At 49.2% G+C, this 18,352-nt stretch overlaps 1 protein-coding gene across 2 annotated transcripts in view; it reads left to right on the forward strand.

The window, feature by feature from the left end:
• The first annotated feature begins 505 nt into the window (after positions 1-505).
• Positions 506-18,352, forward strand: part of EPHA10 (EPH receptor A10) — a 115,737-nt gene continuing 97,890 nt past the window's right edge. For both annotated transcript variants that reach the window (XM_073317553.2, XM_073317552.2), the window contains exons 1-2: positions 506-628; positions 17,699-17,763. In XM_073317553.2, coding sequence (XP_073173654.2) covers positions 541-628; positions 17,699-17,763 — 153 coding nt within the window. In that variant the 5' untranslated portion in view covers positions 506-540. The remainder of the gene's footprint in view (positions 629-17,698; positions 17,764-18,352) is intronic.

The raw sequence follows: 18,352 nt of genomic DNA on the forward strand, positions 1-18,352 counted from the left end.
GGGCCCCCGGCCCGGGGCGGGTTAACCAGGGGGGAGGGGGACGAGCCCCGCGTTCAACCTTAAACCGGACCGCGTAGGCCCCACCTTCGGCTCCGCCCCTCACTTGTTATTGGCTGGCAGGGAGACCCGCCCCCGCATGCCCCCTTCTCTGAATGGCTGCTGGGCTCCCCTGGCCACGCCCATCCCTCCGGCGTCGCGACTGGGCGCCTCTCCCCACCCCCGCCCCTTGCCGTGCGGCCGCGCCCCCAATCGCCTCGCCCCTTGCCGCGCCCCGCGCCGTGAGTGGCTGCTCCCCATCCTCGCCCCGCCCTTCCAGCGCGCCGGTCGCTGTGATTGGCCGGGGCCGGCCCTCGCCGCGCCCCCTCGCGCTCCGCGCTCCCCCTCGCCGCGCGTGGCCGCCCCCGCCCCCGGCCCCGATTGGCCCGGCGGCCGGGGGGGCGGGGCGCGCGCCGAGGCGAGCGGGCCGGGCGGGGGGCGCGGCCGGGATGAGGGAGGCGGCGGCGGCAGCGGCAGCCGGGGCCGCGCGGAGTCGGCAGCACCATGGAGACGGGCGGAGGCGGCTTCCTCGTGCCGCTGCCGCTGCTGCTGCTGCCGCTGCTGCTGCCGCCCGGGGCCGCCGCCGAGGAGGGTGAGTCCGGCCCGGGGGCGGGGGGTCCGAGACGCGGGCAGGGGGCACTGGGGGGCAGGGGCAGTGTGGGGGGCAGGGGCAGTGGGGGGAGGGCAGGATGGGGCAGTGGGGGGCTGGGCAGGGGCAATGTGGGGGGTGGATGGGGCAGTGGGGGGCTGGGCGGCGTGGATGGGGCAGTGGGGGGGCAGAATGGGGAAGTGGGGGGCTGGGCGGGGGGAGGGCAGGGTGGATGGGGCAGTGGGGGGCTGGGCGGGGTGGATGGGGCAGTGGGGGGGGCAGAATGGGGCAGTGGGGGGCTGGGCGGGGTGGATGGGGCAGTGGGGGGGGCAGAATGGGGCAGTGGGGGGCTGGGCGGGGTGGATGGGGCAGTGGGGGGGCAGAATGGGGCAGTGGGGGGCTGGGCGGGGTGGATGGGGCAGTGGGGGGGCAGAATGGGGCAGTGAGGGGCTGGGCGGGGTGGATGGGGCAGTGAGGGGCTGGGCGGGGTGGATGGGGCAGTGGGGGGGCAGAATGGGGAAGTGGGGGGCTGGGCGGGGGGAGGGCAGGGTGGATGGGGCAGTGGGGGGCTGGGCGGGGTGGATGGGGCAGTGGGGGGGCAGAATGGGGAAGTGGGGGGCTGGGCGGGGGGAGGGCAGGGTGGATGGGGCAGTGAGGGGCTGGGCAGGGTGGATGGGGCAGTGGGGGGCTGGGCCGGGTGGATGGGGCAGTGGGGGGGCAGAATGGGGAAGTGGGGGGCTGGGCGGGGGGAGGGCAGGGTGGATGGGGCAGTGGGGGGCTGGGCGGGGTGGATGGGGCAGTGGGGGGGCAGAATGGGGAAGTGGGGGGCTGGGCGGGGGGAGGGCAGGGTGGATGGGGCAGTGGGGGGCTGGGCAGGGTGGATGGGGCACTGGCAACGTGGAGGAGAGGGTGAGTAGGGGCAGCGTGTGGGATGAGTGGGGAAGGGGCAATGGGGGGAGGTAGGGATGTGACAGCGAGTATCTGTGTGGGTGGGAGGATTGATTGTCATTGGACCATGAGCTGGGCTCTGTCATGAACACCTTCAACCTCTCTGTGCCCCATGTGGTTCCTCCCAGCCTCCCTAGGAGGGTCCTTTGCCAAAACAGGTGCATTGAAGAAAGGGGAACAGTTTGGGGATGAGGCAATGGGGACTTGGGGGATACGATGAATAAAGAGTTTCTGCCATCTGCATATAAATAAAGTGTTTCCAGCATGTTTATAAATAGTCGTTGTCGTCGTAAATTGCATTTCCTGAATTTCCCTATAAACAGCAGCCAGTCCTCATCCTCCTTTCCCTTCCCCTGAGCAGAAAGGAGGGTAGCTGGAGGCTGGGATCAGGGGAGTGGAGTCTGCAAGAAGCCTTCCTTTCTGTGGGGAGTCTGTCCTGGACTCAGGTTGCTCATCCCTTCCCCCTAGACTCGGTGCCTAGTCCCTTTCTATCTTATGCCTGGAGATTCCTTGCACAGATCATTCTCTTTGGCACGTGCAGCTTTACAAGGAGCCCCTGGTTCTTCATGCTAGTTTTGTATGCTATGTGAAGAGAAAAGACAGAATGAGGAAAAGCAAGCAGGTTGCTCAAAAAGTCAACAGCTGGAAGGGTACACTTGTTTCCCAGTCTGCCTCCAAGATCCAAAACCTCTGTAGACTATTATTCTGGCTGTGTGAACTCCTCCTGGTTCATAATGTATGGGATCAGTAGCTAGAGAGAACATATATAATGTGAAATCATGGTAGAGCTGTCAATTTGTGGTTGTAAAGATGTGAATTTTTAGTATTGTACTTGTGCTATTGTGGGGACAATAGACCATGTGACGGTAGGTGAGTTTCGTTAGGCTGTGCAGTTATCATTCCCTTCTTAACTGACAGAATAACACAGAGAGACACGGGGGGTGAGGTAATACCTTTTATTGGACCGACTTCTATTGGTGAGGGAGACGAGGTTTTGAGCGTACACAGAGCTCTTCCTCCGGTCTGGTTTGAAGAACAGAATAACACAGAGGCTACAGCCAGAGATGGGAAAAGGTTGCAGTGTAGTCTGGCCAAATCAGTGAATTTTCACTTCCTGCGTCCCTGGACCTATAAAGTCTAATTTAGCTGAGAGACGTGTGTAGCTTAAAGATTTGGACAGCAGTTTTATGGTTTCCAGGAACAAAGAATCGAAAGCTTCCATTCTTGTCTGATTAATTCTTACTGTGTTTGCTGGGTTGTAATCCCATCACTTAAGGAGAGTGTAGAAGATGGACACCTGGTGATGTGAACAGTAGAGTCACTACTATCTCTAAATTCCAAGGCAGACTGGCTGACGTTGTGGATAATCTGGTAAACTAAACCATGTAGATTGTGTACTTTACGCACAATTGTCATTCAGGTGAACTAACATGAGGTACTAGTATAGAGCTTGTAATTAGTGCTGTAACCAGTCTGTCCTTGTATTATTGGTGAATAATGCACTAAGTGAGAACATGATATATGACTTAGGCCCTATGTGATAAAAGTTCATAATTCAGGTAGGTATTGCAAGTTCCCCAATATGTTGTTGCTTGACTGGAGTTTTTTTCCTCTTTGCCATGCACGTGTATAGTTGGAGAACAGTTCTGCTTTTCTGTGGTATGCAGAAGTTAATTTAGAGTCCCAAAATTCTCCCAAAATTTACATGACTAGAATATTCTCTGGAGTGGAAACTCTAGATTCAATTCCTTTTCCTTTCTTGAATTAATCTAGAGGAGATCCTGGTAATAAAGTCTCATCAAGTGTAGTTTTTGACTTGAAATACTATTTCTGGCTGCTAATTTCCTGTATGTCTAGGTGCCACATGACTGCCATTGCATTAAACTGCACGACACAGCTCTGTTTTGTGTTGAAAAGTGTGAACTGCTGCTTCTGTTTCCATTGCCAATGCAGTGTGGATTCTCTGGAGTCCTACACTTCAGAGCATCCTTCATTATGGGTTCCCTTTTGGCTTACAAAAAATGCCCCATGGGTATTGTGTGTGGTTCCCCATCTGGTCACTTACCCAGCTGTGTATTTATCTGTAGATAGACACACAAGCTTGCCAACACTGGCTGCCTCCTCCAGGTGTTGAATAGATTACCAAGAGCAATGCTACAGACAGTGGATCTCACTGGAACTCTGCTGAGAGAGTTGAGTGTGCCCACCTCTGGGATGGGACAGTATCTGATAAAAATACACAACCCTGAGAGTGGAGAGGGGGAAGGAAAGTGAACTCCTGTAGGTTAGGACTGTGCTTGCTATACTAAATTTATCCTGAGGCTTCAACCTTCTCTCTAATCCCCCCATCTTCCTGCCCTTACCTCTGCCCACCTCAGCTGCTGCCCCTTCTTCATACTTTTGGATGATGATGCTCCCTATGCCTGGAAAGACCCTCACTCCCGCCATGCTCTTCATCACTGAACTCCCCTCCTGGACTGTCTTCTCCTCCTCCTAGCTCAGGCTCTGCTTAAAAGTATTTGAACAGATCAGATTTACTTCCCTCAGTTCCGCCTCTGTAAAGAGTGATGATAATCCTTCCTTTCTTGATGGTAAATTCTTCAGGGCAGGGGCTGTCCCATGCTATGCTTGTGCAGTGCCCCGCACAGCAGGGCCTCTTACTGCTATTGTAATACTAATAACTGGCTTATATTTTAAGCTTCTTACCTTCTCCCTGTATCTATCACTGCTGTGTTCTATGCTTCTCTTCTTTAGAAAGAGAGCTCCTTGGGGCAGTGACCCTCTCCTGCAATCCCTGGAAAATGCTGTGCAAAGCTATGATGTTGCATTAATGGTTAACAATACGAATAACAGGATGCATGTTGAAGCTATATTTGAAAAGTGTGGTTCTGTCTAAGTGCTGTGATCACCTGGAAATTCTTGCTGGCAAGTTCCCTTTCTTTACACTTGGTTACACAGCAGCTCTCTGAACTTGCCTTCTGGAGGTACTTAAAAATGTCCTAGGAGGAAAACTCAGATAGGCTGACTTTGTTCTAGGCTCTTGTCTCTCACCCCTCTACCACCTTCCTGCTTTGCTTTCACACTCAGAATCATTGAATTCAATCTGTCTATAGCATATTGATCTGCTTTCTGCGATATTTTTCATTCAAGCAGGCAAATAAATGGCTAGGAATTCATATACTTTTTTTCTAAATGAGCCCAGTGAAGCTTAATTTAACATTTGCATTTCTGAAGAGCTGAAGTTAAAATACACTAGTCACTAGTGTTGCTGAAATTCCCATTTACACCATGAAGATGGTGCTCAGTGTTGCACTGTGGTGTGAAGTGGCCCAAGCCCTAGAGGATGCTACATGTTGTAGTTCTGTTCTGTCTAGAAATGGCATGACAAGCTTGGTTTCTTTCCCCATTTTGCCTCTTGCTTTCTGATTACATTGCACTCTGCTTTTCCCCTAACATGGAGCTCTGTGCTCATGTTGGCCTTTGCTTTCCACTTGCATGGTTGTTCTGATGGGTAGTGGTTTGATTTATCACTGATTGATCAATCTATTCTGTCCTGCGTGTGCTCGATGCATTTACAAATTCCCATGGGGGAGAGGAGCCAAGACTCATCTGAATGTCTGTGCCATTCTCTTCACAGCAGAGGGCCTTAGCATGGGAGGCTGGACAATGAAGATCTGACACTTAAGATAAGCCTTCTCTCTTTCCTCTTGCCCCTTTCACAATTCATCCATGCCTAAAATACTGTATTGGTGCCCCAAATCTTATAGTGTTGTCCTTGTCACAATATCCCTCTGGGGGTGTGGTGGAAGCATCGGAGTCTGAACACAGTCCACCAAGAAAGCTTACGGTACGAGGATAGAAACATGCTGAAAGCCCAGCTGGATCTGGTGGTCGAGTGGTTGCAATGTTCATATTAACAAAGCCTGATTTAAATCTTGATCTGCAATTAAAATGACCCCCAACATCAAGCTGCAGTGCTGGTTTTCAGCCAAGATCATTTGACTGAACACTCTGGCTTATTTGAGACGGCTCCTCTGCCTGTCTTCCCCTCTCAGTAATTAGGGCAGGTGCAGTCCCTTGGAATAAGGCAGTTTGCTGTCTGCCAGCCTTGTATGTTTTTAGCTTTGCTTCACTCTAGTGACGCCCTCTGGCGGCTGCAGCTTTTTCATTCCAAGTAATCCCACTGATTACACCTATTTAGTTCCTGACATGGGTTGCATTAACCTTGCCTGTTAGCCTCTGTCGGCTCCAACCTTTTGCTTTTCCTCTAGGATCCTGAGGAATTTGGAGCTGTCTGTTTACAGTACTCAGCCTTATGGGTAGGGAGACCAAAGAATGACTGTTTGTAGCTTTGTCGGTCCCAGTATATTAGAGAGACCAGGTGGGTGAGGTAATAGCTTTTATTGGACCAACCTCTGTTGGTGAGAGAGACAAGCTTCCGAGCTTACACAGAGCTCTTCTTCAAGTCTGGGAAACTCATTGATGAATTGATCATAATGCTCCTTTCTTGCCTTCGAGTCTACAAATCAAGGAGTCCTACGCTGACTGTGCTCTGGGATTGCTTTCATATTTAATGCCATAAATACCATGTCTAACTCATCTGCAGAACTTGGCATCACAGTGCTATGGAGCCTAGGGAGCCTTACTGCAGGATTTTGACCCTAGTGTACCGTAGTGTACATGGTGGTATCCCTACATTCCCACTGTTGGAAAGCTACTGAACTGTCACAGGTTTCAGAGGGGTACCCATGTCAGTCTATATCAGAAAAAAACCTAAGGAGGACTTGTGGCACCTTAGAGACTAACACATTTATTTGGGCATAAGCTTTCGTGGGCTAAAACCCACTTCATCAGATGCATGCCTTTCACAGTGGCTTCACAATGAACTGGAAAATGAAAGGATTTTGCCCAGTGTGCTAATTTAATTTCCTAGACACCTGCCTGTCTTTCTTTCTGGGTGTCCTCTCTCACTTTCCTGGGGTGATATGTACTTGGTGGGGATCAGTATTCACTTCTTCGCTTGCCCTATCTTTTTGCCACACTCCTTAGATGTCCAGGAGACAGAACCACTTGCCTTGAGAGGAAAAGAGCTTGAATGAATGTTGTTAGCAAGGGATGAATGGAATCCAACAGAATAAACTGATTCTTAGTCTCTGGATGATGATTATCAAGAGAGTTTATATGCCTGTGTCTTCAAGATGTGTTTTTCAACAAGAGTCTCCTTATTACCCAGCTATATAAGGAATCTACAGGAAGATGAGACTCTGAAAGGCAGAAGAGAAAAATAGAGACAGAAGAGTGACACTCAAATGTCTAACTATGACATACAAGAATTTTAAGGAATCCATGTAGCACTTCAGTCATCAGGTTCCTATGGCCTGCCAGGGATTCTCATCCTTCTACAACTCCTGTAACCAGTTCAGTCATCCGGGGCCGAGTTCAGGTTTGCAAGGTATAGCACTGCACAGAGCTCTCCCAAACATGGGCAGAGCTAAGTTGTCCTTGACTATATCTTCTGCCTCTTTTTTAGAAGCATTGGAACAGATGTGTACATAAAACTGCCCGGCAGTCCAGAAATTGTCAGCATTAACCCTTTACATCTGATGAAGTGAGCTGTAGCTCACGAAAGCTCATGCTCAAATAAATTGGTTAGTCTCTAAGGTGCCACAAGTACTCCTTTTCCTTTACAGTCTCTGTCCCAAGCCCACACCTTCAAGCATAGCTGTACTCTGTCTGGACCAATAGCTCCATCTCAGCCAAGACAAAGAGATTTTGAGTATCAATCCTGAGCTGTGACAGTTTCATGGCACCAGAGACCCAGGGGCCAGTCTGATAAAGGAGGTTTCATTATTCTGTTCAGATGTCTCTCCGCCATTGCTATTACACTGTGATAAAGTGCCCTCCTCCAGCATCTGCAAATCCTTCATAGAGTAAGTTAGTGGGAGCAGACACAGTTACAGCAAGGCTTACGATTTAAAATAATAGACCATCATAAAAGTAGTTTATTGCACCAATATGGAGGTTTTCACACACTCTGTTTTTTGCAGAGTAAGAGCTCTGGCTATTCAGCTCCACTGATTTCACAAATTAAACAGAGTTGCCATCCCTTGTGCTGCATCAGAGAGCAGGGTTATTTTTATTCAATCTAACACAGCTCGTAGGTCAACTCTAGCTCCCTCTTGGCAGGAGAGAGTTAGCATTGTACAGCCAGAAGCAGTAGTGGGGGAGAATCACTGTCCTCTTAACCCTCAAGCAAAACACAAGAAAGGTGAAAGCCTCTATTGCAGCTAGCCCCACGAATGAGCCACCCACACAATGGACTGTGCTCCCAGGAGACTGACTGGAAACTCAAGAAATTGGAACAACAGCGTCTCCGTGCAAACCTACTTTATTGGCCTTCTAGTAGGACTATCCCAGCGCATTTCTCTCAAAGCGGGTTGTCACTTAGATAGTTTGAGCTCCTGGGCCCAACTATCCCCAAACAGAATACCTGCAGCTCCTGCTAGGGCCAACCTCCCAGCGACCAGGGGTCATAGTTAGACACTTGAATGTCGCTCTTCTCTCTGGATTTTTCTCTTCTACCTTTCAGTGTCTCAGACATCTGCCTGCAGATTCCTTATACATCTGGTTCATAAGGAAACTTTTGTCCAAGCACACATTTCGAAGACTCTGTCCTCAGGAGGCTGCCCAACATGCTAGGGGCCTTGATGATCATCATTGAGAGACTGAACCAGTTTATTTTATTGGATTCCACTAGTCCCTCGCTTGACAACAATGTTCATTCGAGCTCTGTTGCTCTGGAGATGAGGGCATCTGTTTCCTGGCCTCCAAAGGAGTGTGATTCAAGGAGAGGGACTGCCAATTCAATAAGTTAGCAAGTATTCAACAACTCTGCTGCTCAATTAAATTTGGGAGTTGGTGCCATAGCAACTGTTACGGTATGGCTTAGCCTTCTCTATGCTGAGCTGGTCAGACAGTTTGAGGCCAGAAGGGACCCAAGATCATTTAGTCTGACCTCATGCATGGCTCAGGCCACCAACGCCCACACGCTAAACTCAACAACCAAAATTAGGCCATATTATCACAGCCCACAGGAGACTAGACTGTTACGTGCCGCAAGCAGAGAATAGGAGGGACTGAGGTGCACCAAAGCCCGAGACGCATTCAGTTGGCAGGGAATTGATTGAGAGAGATACCCGGATAATCCTGGCAAGTGACCCTCATGCCATGCTGCAGAGGAAAGCAAAAAAACCCCTCAGATCACTGCCAGTCTGACCTGGGAGCAATCCGTTAGACCCTGAGCATGGCAACAAGAACCAACGAGGCAAGTATCTGAGAGAGGATGCTCGCCTGCCCACCCGTCCGGTGTTCTACCTCCGGCCAGGGCCATCTCAGAAGAAGAAGAAGAACAAAAAGCTTGCTCCAGAATACATTTGGGGGGGGAATCCCTTCCTGACCCCTGCGGGTAACCAGCTAAGTCCTGAAGCATGAGATTTTTAGGAACATAAGACATGAACCAGAAGAGACCCCAAAGGCAGCTGACCCCTGCTCTCCTCCCAATCACAAGCAACCCTGCCATTAGGGCCGGATTAATGCAGGGGCTTTAGGGGCTGCAGCCCAGGGCCTCAGGCTAAAGGGAGCCCTGCATAAATAAATCCATAATTATATACAATTCAGTGGTCACCAACCCGTCAATCCTGGAGCCTCCGCTCTGCCAATGGGAGCGGTGGGGGTGGCACTTGTGGGTGCGGGCAGTGCAGAGATACATGCTGTCTCCCTCTCCTCCTCCCCCTCTACTGCCAGGGGCGCGCAGAGATGTGCCAGCAGCCATGTGCTTCTGGGAGTGGTGTGGGGGTATGGCAGGCAGGGCAGCCTGCCTGAGCCCTGTTGTGTTGCCGGCCGGGAGCCACCTGTGATAAGTGCCTCCCAGCCAGAGCCTGCACCTCGCACCCCCTCCTGCACCCCAACCGTCTGCCCCAGGTCAAAATCTCCTGACCAAACTCCCTGCCAGAGCCAACACCCCTCACCCTCTCCTGCACCCCAACATTCTGCCCCAGCCTGGAGCCCCCTCCTGCACCCACACTCCCTCCCAAAAAGAAACTAATATAACAGCTGTTCTAAGGTAAGATGTAGGCTATTTTGAATTAACTATATTCTACATGTTTTAAGACTGAATTGTAACCACAGAACGGCTTTATGTTAATTAAAAGGCAAGTTTAGTATAGCGTTAGTAGCCTTGATGCCATAATTGTGATCATTTTATTTTAATTTAGGAAGAAGACTTGTATACGGGGGCCCCACACAATCTAATAGCCCCGGGACCACAGGAGAGTTAATCTGGCCCTGCCTGCTCTATAATCCCACTCCGATTTGTTCAGAATTTAAGTACCAGGTTGTATTAGATGGGAAATATCAGGTTCTAAGTGCTGGGGAAGATGCTGCTTGTGTGTCGGTTCTGCAAAGTACATAACGCAGCCAAAGTGTGGGATGGAATTTAGGTCTGGAGTTCTGGCATGCTGTGTGCTTTACCTGGCAAACTAGGTAAAGTAGGTTGGTCAGAAAGACCTGGAGCTCTTGGGGAATCTGGCTGCACAGTCCCTCGAACAACCAGCTTGAAGATACCGTTGGAGTCCCCGTTACAAAGTTACCTGGTGGATGTGGTGCACCCTGTGATACTTGAGTTAGCCAGCAGAGCATGCTGAAGGACACTGGCATCGGCTGGCCAGCTGGTATTCAGAGAGCATTCAGTCTTCAGCAGACCACTGAGCTCCCATTGCCCTGTGGGGACTCCAGGAAGAAGGAATGACTGTGTATATGTTTAACCTTCTGCTCTGCCAAACACATGCAGTCAGTGCTCCCCATGGGGCTCAGTTACTAAGGCAGGTAATCTTGGTAGTGCAGATGCCTGCGCTTCACTGGAATCCATGCACGCTGACAGGCGATGATAAACTCTCCTGAAATTGAGAAATCCAAGAATTCAGCATCAAACGATCTATAAATGACGTGATTTTTCCAAAACATCCCTTTGTGTTTTTCCAAATATTACAACTCTGGCCATCTCTGTCTCTTTAGGTTCATGTTCTATGACAAGCTAAATGTTCTCTGAAATAAAGCAGAATTTTCTGCACCTTGGGGTGTTCTGTAGCCCATGGATGAGTGGGAAGAGTGGAGCTGCAGCCTAATGCAAGGGGAAGGATGGGCAGGATAAAGCATGTGGGATGCTGGCTTCTGGGACTCCCACCCTGTCTCTTTGCTTGGCACACTTCAGAACTAGTGTCAGTGCCTATGGGACGGTATTAAGAACAGGCATGCATCTGGGATTTTGGAGGGTGAAAGGTAGATCATATGGTGTGAGAGGGGAAGGAGGGTCAGGGAGCAGCTAAAGCAACAGTGTGAGATACTGGGGTCTGAGAAAGCTCCCACTTGTTCCTGTGGCTAGGAGCCCTGGGGCTTGGGACATGGAGTTGTGGTGTGTATGAGAAGATGGAGTCAAGGAGCACAGAGGACTGTACCCAGAGGAGCCCCACAGAGATTTCTGGGACTTAAATTTACTGTACTTGTTACTCCACTGCAGCTCTGAAAGCTGATTTGCATATGCCTGCTTTCTTAGCTACTGTGCAGTGGTAGCACTAAAGAGAGATCTGAAATCTCAATACTTTCCTGTCATGTTGTGGTGCTGGCAAGGAGCAAACGAGCGCTTTGCTGTGCTTTGAAAAACATGCTTTATTGCCACTCCACCAGGAAACAATATTTGAACATCTCATTAGCTTTTAAGGCCTCTCTTGTATGTGTTTTTATTCTCTTATCCAGATGTGCATATATTTGCTTAATTTCTCTATTAAGCTTCAGTATCAGAAACATCTGTCTCTTTGGTCTTTGGAGATGGTCTCTCCCAGGGGATCTCTCTTCAAATGGTAGCACAAGTGGATTTTATAAATATAATTTAAAAGGGCAAATAATTAATTTTGTAAAGTATTGATTGCTCCTTTGAGAGCTCCCTAATACAATCATGACGTTCTGTTACCTGATACCAGATCTGATCAATCAGCGGGTCCCTTGGAGAGGGGATTACATATTCCATTACATTTCAGTTACAATACAGCCAAATGGACTGCATACAAATTTGCCTAGCAGGTACGATGATGCGTTGCAAATGTGGAACTCAGCAGCGTTGCCTATTGGTTGAAGCATGTGGTGCAGGAAGGAGAGAATCTAGCTTCTGTTCGTGGCTCTAGAACAAACACGATGTGTCTCGGAGAAGTCTCTTTCCGTTGTCGGCTGAGCATGACACCCACTGAGGTCTGACACACTTGAGTTTATTCATTCAAACCTTTGTCTGAACCAGAAGCATGCCTTGGGATTGCAATCACTATTAAAGTAATGAATGACAGATATACAGAAAAAGACAATGGCCAGCTGTTGTCTCCTGGGGCATCAGCGGGTCACAATGGGTTTCTCCTACAAAGCTCTGACAATCTATTCTGTATTATGCGCATCCAGATTGCGTATTCATTAGTTCTCTTCCAATCACCATTAAGTATCATGAATATTACATATCTTATGTAACTCATACAGTACATGTGTAAACTTTAATTGGTATAACTTCTGTTTATCTTTGCTATTTTCCTGTTGTTATTTCTCTTATCTAATTGCTTTATTACCATTGATCATGTAAATTTGGCCAGGTCACTTTGACCCTTTACTCTGTGTAGGGACTTTTTACCTGTTTTTCTCTAATTGTCTCTTGGCAGTACATTTTGCGTATCTATTGTCCCAATAACTCCCTTCAGTTTCTGTAATATCTGTGGTCAAAACATCCCCTTTGTCCTATGCAGCCTCGGCTGTAAGCGAGTTTGCTGACTAAGAAGTTCACTAAGAATACACTCGAGTCAAACAAAGCTGAAGGCAGCCAGTCAGTACAAACATCACCTTCGTCTGTCCAAACCTACTCAGCGGACATGACTTATAGCACTTCTCATGACCTTCTTTGCCTCTGTTCCTTCATCTGTAAGGCGAGGACAATGTGCTCCTCCCAGGGATGATGTGTGGCTTCATTCATTACTGCTTGTAGAGTGCTTTTGAGGCCTTCAGTAGAAAGGTGCTAGAGGACAATGAGTTGTTAGTGTAAATTGTGTGGTGGTCCACATTATTGACTGTTTTCCTTGTTAGCCTCTGTGTCTGTCACACTTTGTTGCAATTAAATCCAAAGCAGCCCAGAGTAACACTGTTGAGGCAGGGAAGGAAACCCGATGGGGCTTCCTCTTTACCCTCCACCCATCTCTTCCCCACGCCCATTTTACTTCTAATCCCATAAGACTCCGTTATGGGCATGTAATGATGCTGCTGGCTGGGTCGTCCATGAGGAGTGAACCCAAGATCTGTGGATTTAAAAGCATGAGCAGGTACTGCCAGAACTCCAGGTCTGTGTCTATTAGCTGGAGGTAACAGCAGCCTCATACCTACCCATGCCGAACCCCGAAAGGGACACAGAGCCAAACTGTGTTAACATGGGTTATATGCAGATGAAATCTGGATCTTTTGCCTAATAATCCCCCTGGAATTGTGGGTACACTGAGATCGCTAGAGTATGTCCTGCTGACATTTTTAACCACAAAGAGCTCTGTCTGGAGAGGGCAGAAGAGTGTCTAAAAAAGTGATGTGAAAACTGAGTCTCCTCTCCTTCCCCCCCACCTCCCCAAATCAGAAACCCCTAAACCTAGAAGAAGAAACTGGTTGCCAGTGACTTGCTCTTGCGGTCTGTTTCTTAAATTGTCATTCATTTGTTGAGGGTTTTTATTCATCGCTCTAGATTTTAAAATAATGAAAGCACCATTACTGGGCTATTTGGTGATTATGTAAAAAGTCCCACGAGTGTGGTGAATAATAATAATAATTCCTCTAAACGCAATTGTGATCTGGAAATACAGGTGCCTCATTTGCACATTCTCAGCTTGAAATGAAGCTGCAGACCATGAAATGCAGGGAGGGAGGTTATTTGCGAGAAGTACTGGTTTTGTCAGAATTTGTTGCTGTAAATAATTTCAGCACAGCTGTAATCCACTCTACTGTAATGTAGGAAAAGAGCATTATCTGAACTGTGCCCAGTGGATTGTGGCCAATTTGATTGAGTTCTGGAGTAAAATGTATTGTCTGCATTGTAACCAACACCCCGCTGCAAATGAATGATTTGAGGATGGAGAGAGCCAAGGTTTGTTTTCAGTTCACTCTGAACTTCACATCTTACAGATTATATTTCTTTTAAGTATTGCTTATTGTGCTGTCCAGAAACAGCCCTGTCTCTCAATTGGCTGCTCAGATACTGAGAAGCCTAATGCTGCTAAGCACCGTTGGTGGTGATCAGTGGAATTTATGAAGTGGTACAATATGGTGGGTATGGCAGGGGGCATAGCAAACGACCAAATCAGCAGTAATATCATTTGATGGAAGAACTAGCATCTGCTAGGAATGCACAGCAGAGGCTGGCAATTTAAGGCTCACAGATAACTAAACTTGATGGTGGGGCGGAATTCTGATGTGAATTAAAACTTCTTTGATTCAATGGAAACCGAAGGTAGAGATGCGACTAGTCATTCTCTGCTATTCAGAGGCAAGCAGGTCATGAACTGTATTTTGTCTGAATCTCCTGGTTCCCCTCCCCTCTTTCCTAGTCCCTCCCCCCGCCCATTCTCAGGTTGGCTTGGGAATCCCTTATTCTCTGGGGAAAACTTTATACCAAGGATACTTTTTAGTCATAGGTATTTTTAGTAAAAGTCATGGACAGGTCACGGGCAGTAAACAAAAATTCACGGTCCACGACTTTTACTATATACCCCTAACTAAAACTTGGGTCGGGGGGGAGGACAGGGGTGTTGGGGGGTGTGGCCCGGGACTCCCCCTGGTGCTGGGGTGGGGGAGGGTTGGCGGGGCTGGCAGGTTCCCTACCCGGCTCCAACCGGCATGTTCCTGTAGCTCCTAGGGGGAGGGGTGGCGGCTGGGGGGCTCCCTGTGCTGCCTCTGCCACAAGCGCCGGCTCCACAGCTCCCACTGGCCAGGAACCACAGCCAATGGGAGCTGTGGGGTGGTGCCTGAGGTTGCGGGCAGCGCACGGAGCCCCCTGGCTGCTCAACCTAGGAGCTGCAGGGACATGCCGGTGGGAGCCGGGGAGCCCCCCTCCCAGGTTAGCGCCACCCCCCCCCCCAGCCCTGAGCCCCCTCCCACACGCCCAAACTGCTGCTGCTGGCCCAGGTTGCTGCAGAAGTCATGGAGGTCACAGAATCCATGACTTCCATGGCCTCCATGACAGACATGCAGCCTTACTCATGAGGGAATCCGTAATGAAAAAAAACATTTTAATTATTGTCTGTTAACTGAATAAACAAGCTACCCTCTGTTTGTCTGTGACAGAAGTTATAGCCATAAATTCCTGAGAGCTTAATATCTTCATTCTATCCGTTTAAATGTTTGACAGTCTTTATATTCCAAAGTGGGTGTTAAAAATGAACATTTTAATGACTACTGGTGATAGTCTCTTCCAATAAAAGGCCCGTGTGCCACACATACACCTGAGAAATGTTTATCACTGTGATAAAAATGCAGATGGTTCCAGCCTATTATTTTTGGCATGAGCCTGTAGGAGATTAGCCTTTATACCCTGTTAGTTTTAGAGGGAATCCCACTGCAGAGAGACGGGGTCTTTATGACTTTCAGACGGGGGAGTGAGTTTGACCCTGCCTTTCTCGGGGTACTCTGCCAAGAGACCTGGTTCACTTCTGCACTGGAACAAATGAATGACTTGGTATATCCCCGGCATGGAAACTACAGCTATTGAGAGTAGAAAAGACCTGCTGGGTCATCTTGACCGTCCCAGGATCTGTCCCTGCTGGTGACCTGTGGTGTTTGGCCATTACATAGGGGAATCGAAGTGGGCGTTCATATTTAGTGTAAAATGATATCTAGTATCTGAGGCCTGGTGGTGGCAATGGTGCATTTGGAAAAGGCAGCACCATTTTCCAGTGTGTCGGAAACTGACCTCGCCCAACCCCTTTTGAGTAATTCGGATCAGAAAGTGGGGAAATTTCCAGCAATTCTGTCGTTGTAAAGGTTTTGATGTTTGTAAAGTGGAACACCGTGCTTTGCTCCAAGGAGCCGGGTGGGTTAACCTGACCTAATCTCAAGCATTAAAGTCAATTTCAGTGTGGTATTTAATGTCAAGTGGTGGTCATGGGAGTAGTACTGAAAATCACTTGTTGTAATGTCCTGATATTTCTAGACCAGACTTACATGTGGGAGTCATGTCCCTTGGCTGATGTTTTGGTCGTAGTATGAAGGGCTGTGTGGCTAGGCACTACACAGAGGCCAATGCTTAGGTGTCTTTAGCTAGCTAAAGGTTTTTCTACTAGTGCCCATCACCATGGTATCTGAGCGTTTTGAACTTCTGGGATGAAAGCTGTGCCTCATTGAAGTTAGTGGGACTTTTGCCATGACCTCAGTGACACCAGCATTTCACCACTGAGATGTAATTTTGCGCTATAATGTGTATCCTGGGGTGGTTCTTGCCGCTGTAAAATAGACCACCCTGATAGCTACGATTACAGGGTAGCTGGGTAGGGCTGCTGAAGCTTGGTGAGGGAGCTCTGCCGTCGCTGGCTTGTCGGAGGTACACAGGAAAGACTGTAGAAAGGCGATGAAAGGCTCCACGTGAGCAGTACAGTACAGACCCGTTTACGTGCGAATCCGCTGAACGTGCGGTAGCGCCAGGCCTCCCCGTGCTCCCTGTTTAACACGCGAGACTCGTGAACACGCGGTACGGGAAGTTGCTATGTGGTGCTAGAGGTTTGCTCACTAACTCGCTGACATAGCAATCGACAGGAAGTGCGGAGCGGAAACGTGTTGTACGTCTTTACCGCTGATGGGGAGGGAGAAGGGGCAGCAACGTTAAAGCACTGCCGTGGCAAAGGACCCTGCAGCGCTTTAAGGTCCCTGCCCCTTTTGCCCCCCGTCGGCTGCTGACGGGTGGGGGGAGCAAAGGGAGCAGCTGCCCCGGGACTGGCGATTTAAAAGGGCCTGGGGCTCTGGACACTGCTACCACAGCAGCGGTGTTGGGAGCCCTGGGCCCTTTAAATCACCACGGGAACCCCGGGCAGTGCGGACCAGGTGGCCTGGAAGGGCTGGCTGGGGGGATGCTGACCCCTAGCCCCGCCCCTTCTGCTGGAGGCCCTGCCCCTTCCGGGGGCCAGAGCTGCCCCTGCCCCATACCGGTAAGTGTCCTGAGTTACTTTCACCCCTGTGTAGTAGTAGCAATGTTTTTATCAGATTACACATTTGAATTTATATTCTTGCAAAGCACCATTAACAGATAGGCCTGCAGTATTTGGGACGCTATTTCAGCATGGTCCTCTTAACCCATGGTCTGTTAACACGCAGTTGTGACGGCTTGACTCCCGACATCTGCGTGTAAACGGGTCTGTACTGTAGTAAGTTCTTGAACTTAACAGTTCTCAATTCACTTACACGTTTGTAACAAAATATTGGATGGTCTGTTCCCTGTCTTTCTCACCCCACCTGCCCCATGTTCAGGGCTCTGTGGTTACCCTGCGATAGTTGCTGACTCTTCAGCCCCCAAAGCAGCATGCCCTCTGTCAGTTTTGCTGCTGTTGTTGGCACAGTAGAAGTAAGCAAATGCAGAACCTGCAGCTTGGGTCTCAGCTGGTCAGGGAAGGCAAAATGGCCTTTGAAATAGTTTGAAGATGTGACAGTTGTCATCATTAGTCTTTAAGGTGCCACCGGACTCCTTGTTATTTTTGTGGATACAGACTAACACGGCTACGCCCTGATAGTTGTCGTCATTACATTTCAAGTGTCCGCTGGTGACAAACTGGGATTTTAAACTCTTTCAAGGTCTCCTTTAGAGCATGGCAGCGTCACTCCTGTGAAACTGCTCAGTGGGGTGTACGTCTGAGGCAGACTGTGCCCTTTTAAAAGTGAGAAGTGATCCGAATGCCGTTTCCAAATGGTCGAGCCAGCTGGTCATTTCAGAGGCTGGATGTTCAGTGTAGTTCGTCAGGGTGGTTGAGATGGGTGTGAGTTCTATAAATTCACTTTTTAACACATCTGTCTCCCATGCAGTTGTTTTGCTGGATTCTAAGGAGTCACAGGCCGAATTGGGCTGGACATCGCACCCATCGAATGGGGTAAGTAAAAACATACGCAAACATGTTCTGTCGCTATTACTCACCCGTCCCACCCCGGTCAGCCTGGTTAACTCTGATTTAGAGCAATGGTGTGCATCTAGCAGTGGTCTCCTCCTACACGTGTCTCCTGATTCTGCGTGGTGATTCCAGGCTGTCTGTATCTATGGGAAAGGCTTCATGGCTTGAGTGAACTAGCTTCAGCAGCTGAGTAATGCCACCTGTGGAAGTGCATTCGTTGGTGCACTCCCTTCAAGGAGGTGAAGACGGAATTCTTGATCCCTATGATCTCCTCAGGGGTGTCAAATGCTCTGTATTGTGGAGGGCCTTTGCTTTTCGCTGTTGCTCATCTAGATAGGTATCTGCCTTCAGCCACTAATAGCGTTAGAATGATGGGTAGACAAAATTCTGCTTAAAATCCAGATCCCAGAGGTGAGCTGAGAAGCAGCAACACGTCTCTGTGATGCGAACAGCAGGCTTGACAAGCTGACACAATGCTGCTGTGACCTGAACGGTGATGTTTGTCAATCCCAGACAGCTGGGGAGAGGAGCTGAGTGAGTGTATTGATTATGTCAGAGGAACACTGCAGAT

Source organism: Lepidochelys kempii, chromosome 19 (genome assembly GCF_965140285.1).
Source record: "Lepidochelys kempii isolate rLepKem1 chromosome 19, rLepKem1.hap1, whole genome shotgun sequence".
Lineage (NCBI taxonomy): Eukaryota > Metazoa > Chordata > Testudines > Cheloniidae > Lepidochelys > Lepidochelys kempii.